The 3,674-nt window shown below is 48.6% G+C and overlaps 2 protein-coding genes across 2 annotated transcripts in view; one reads left to right on the top strand and one right to left on the bottom strand.

Moving 5' to 3' along the window:
• Positions 1–3,674, bottom strand: part of LOC108544516 (signal-regulatory protein beta-1-like) — a 17,938-nt gene that overhangs the window by 5,947 nt on the left and 8,317 nt on the right. The window contains exons 2-3 of the mRNA XM_017895689.1: positions 1,952–2,269; positions 1,027–1,363 (exon numbers count right to left, since the gene is read on the bottom strand). Of these exons, the coding sequence (XP_017751178.1) occupies positions 1,027–1,363; positions 1,952–2,269 (655 nt within the window). The remainder of the gene's footprint in view (positions 1–1,026; positions 1,364–1,951; positions 2,270–3,674) is intronic.
• LOC108544549 (14-3-3 protein zeta/delta-like) lies at positions 2,883–3,673 on the top strand. The gene is given in 2 exon segments (XM_017895742.1): positions 2,883–3,078; positions 3,081–3,673. Coding segments are annotated over 2 exon segments (735 nt in total). The 5' UTR covers positions 2,883–2,936.

Below are 3,674 nucleotides of genomic sequence, written 5' to 3'. Positions count from 1 at the left end.
TGCTGGGATAGGGCCCTGTTGGGGAAGCTGTGGGACCCTGAGATGTGGGAGGAGATATTTGGGTCAAAGCACGCAAAGATTGTCATTCGACTGGAGGAGAGGGACCCCTCCTGGTATTATATGAGAGGGAAATAAGACATTATTTTGGTTATAGAGAGGGTAAACACTGGCCAAATTCGGGTCGTTGGGACAAAGCCCAGCAGAAGGGGAGAGTTTCTCTAATTAGCACAAATTCACATGATAGCCTGGTAGTGAGCCTGTCCTCAGGGACTAGATTTACCATCATTAGTTTGGATCAATAACCTGATGTAATGGCCAGAAGTCTTCAACATCATCCCTCATTACTTCCTGAGTCCTGGTTTCCCCTTTGGTAAAACTCCAAAGTCACTGGGTGTTTGAAGCAGGAAAGGAGATCAGAGATGAACAGGAATTTGCACATGGTCCATGCGCAGAGTGGCTGGGATTATTGTTGGTCAAATATCACCATCGGAACACAGAAGAGGCCTGTGCTGTGACCAGGTCACCTGGGGGCCTGCTCCAGGCCTCAACGTCACTTGTCTTTCTCCAGCAGATGCCGGAGACTGCTGGGTGAGGTCACAGATGCGGATGGAAAAGTTTAGAATAGAACAGAGACAAGGTAGAGGTTACAAAGTGTGAAGGGGAAGGTGGTGCACTGATGAGACATGCAGAAGAAGGCGAGACACAGGACTTCATAGACAAATGCATCGTGTCCCTCTCTCCTTTTTCCTTTAATGTATATTTACGCTGAAAGATCGATTAAGTTGTGCATCAAACTCTTGACGCACAGTTTCTCCTTGTAGATGGGTTTAAGGGTGTTTGCAAATTGCCGATTGCTACCTTGAACCTTCTAAGTAGTGGTGACCTGTGGAGTGTAGGATTTGGGGGCATGAAGCTGACCTTAAAATTTTACTTTATATTTATAGACTTCTAGCTTATTTTATGACAAGCATGAATATTGCTTTTAACTTTAAAGGAAAAGACAAAATTTAAAAATGGGAAGTAACCGCATCATGGGTGACATGTGAGCCCTGCTCCTTCTGGTGCACTGATATCTCCAGGGTATGGCTTTTGCTGACCACTTGCTGCCCATCATGCTCCACCTGGCAGGTGAGCACCACACCATCCCTGTGGGCACAGGTGTTCACCAGGAGCCAGCTCGTCCAGTTGTAGGTACCATCCTTGTTCTCTGTGAGGGTCGAAGCTGTTTCTGTCTGAGACACATTTCCATTCTCCAACCAGGTCAGCAGGAGCCTCGGGGGGTAGAAGTTGCTCACCTGGCAGGTGACGTTCGCCTGGTTCTCTGCCCTCATGGGCTGTTGAGTAACCTCCAAGGTGGGTGGAACTGAAACAGCACAGGGCAGAAGCTGTGACCTTGTGGCACAGACAGATCACAGGGAGGGCTGCATAATGTAGCTCCCACCACCACGGCGAGGGCCTCACCAGGACAGTGCTAGGCAGGCAGCACATGCTCAGACATTGAGGGTGCTCTTTGTATATGAATGAAATTACTAAGCACAGTGCCTGGCACACAGCAGGTGCTGAAGGACTGATAGTTCCTACTAGGCTAAGAATGAGTGAAATCTATAAGCACCACCCCTGGCATACAGTTGGAAGGTAAGAACTGTAGCAAAATCAGTGAAATCACCAAGCACATATTGATTTGGCTCCTAGTAGGTGCTCACTAATTGTAGTTGCTCTTGGTGAAATAAATGAAACTCTCTAGCATAGAGTTTGGCACATGGTTGCTGGCTCCCTGACAGCTGCCATTTAAATGATGGCAAGTGACCAGCACACCTAGGTGCATGGCAGGTGGGCAGCATCGTCAGGGATTCGATTCCGGGCCATTCAAGCTCTAGAGCAATAGCCTGGGGAGTGAGGAGTGGGCTTGGCAGCCAAGTGTGGGCTTGGGCTGGGTTTGAGGGTCCTCTACCTCGGATGGCCTCAGACAAGTTGGCAGTCCCACAAAGAAGGTCCCCCTGCAAGGTGACATGGGCCATCTCACAGATGACTTGAGAGAGAATGTCCTTGGGGGTCAGCACCACCCTGGCTGTGCTGCGGATGCTGTAGGACACGCACTCTCCTGCAGCATCCACGTTGGTCTGGAAATCTGAGAGCTCATTCTCATTTTTGAACCATTTCAGGGTGATGTCTCTGGGGGAGAAGCCGTGGGACTTGCAGGTGAAGCTCACTGTGTGCCCAGCTGTGGGCCTCGCTGTGGGGCCCGATACCACGGGGGCAGAGGGTTTGGCTGCAAAAGGAGCATCGATAAACAGGAGACATGACTGAGATGACCATCACTAACAATAAGGTGTGACACATTAAGAACCTTCTGAGACGTTAGTTTTTAATCTTTCTAATAATGTCAGAAAGGCAGTCTCCTTTTCTCAATTTACAGCTCAGGCCACAAGAGCTCTGAGAGGTGAGAACCAGCCCATGGTCAGACAATGAGTAGGGGCAGGTCCCACAGGGAAGTCCAGGCCTGAGTTCACAGTCCTCTCCACACAGGGTGACTTCCACCAGTCTGGGCATAGGAGCAAAATTACTGACTGGGCTCCCTCCTTGTTAATAACTGGTCCTAGCTGGCTTTCCCCAGAGAGCTCACCAACCTCAGAGAGGACGTTTATAGAAGCCAATACAGGGATCAATGGCAAAGTGGCACCACCGTGAGAGCTGCAACCAGGCTGCTGAGCCCAGGAGAGGGGTGGCCTGGCACATCCAGCTCCTCATCTGCAAAACAGGAGGACGGCATTTCTACTTCCTGGAATGTCGCCAGGATTAAATGGGGCGATGGAAGCAGTTTTGCTCTGGATCAAACACAGAAGATGCTTCTCAAAATTAAAGATGGATCTATCTTTGACTGCTGAGCCCCTGTCCGTCCGCCGCCACCACCCACTCCGGACACAGAACATCCAGTCATGGATAAAAATGAGCTGGTTCAGAAGGCCAAACTGGCCGAGCAGGCTGAGCGATATGATGACATGGCAGCCTGCATGAAGTCTGTAACTGAGCAAGGAGCTGAATTATCCAATGAGGAGAGGAATCTTCTCTCAGTTGCTTATAAAATGTTGTAGGAGCCCGTAGGTCATCTTGGAGGGTCGTTTCAAGTATTGAACAAAAGACGGAAGGTGCTGAGAAAAAACAGCAGATGGCTCGAGAATACAGAGAGAAAATTGAAACGGAGCTAAGAGATATCTGCAATGATGTACTGTCTCTTTTGGAAAAGTTCTTGATCCCCAATGCTTCACAAGCAGAAAGCAACGTCTTCTATTTGAAAATGAAAGGAGATTACTATCGTTACTTGGCTGAGGTTGCCGCTGGTGATGACAAGAAAGGGATTGTGGATCAGTCACAACAAGCATACCAAGAAGCTTTTGAAATCAGCAAAAAGGAAATGCAACCAACACATCCTATCAGACTGGGTCTGGCCCTTAACTTCTCTGTGTTCTATTATGAGATTCTGAACTCCCCAGAGAAAGCCTGCTCTCTTGCAAAGACAGCTTTTGATGAAGCCATTGCTGAACTTGATACATTAAGTGAAGAGTCATACAAAGACAGCACGCTAATAATGCAATTACTGAGAGATAACTTGACATTGTGGACATCGGATACCCAAGGAGACGAAGCTGAAGCAGGAGAAGGAGGGGAAAATTAAC

Source organism: Rhinopithecus bieti, unplaced genomic scaffold, assembly GCF_001698545.2.
Source record: "Rhinopithecus bieti isolate Rb0 unplaced genomic scaffold, ASM169854v2 scaffold_27016, whole genome shotgun sequence".
Lineage (NCBI taxonomy): Eukaryota > Metazoa > Chordata > Mammalia > Primates > Cercopithecidae > Rhinopithecus > Rhinopithecus bieti.
This window is presented reverse-complemented; position numbering and strand designations above follow the sequence as displayed.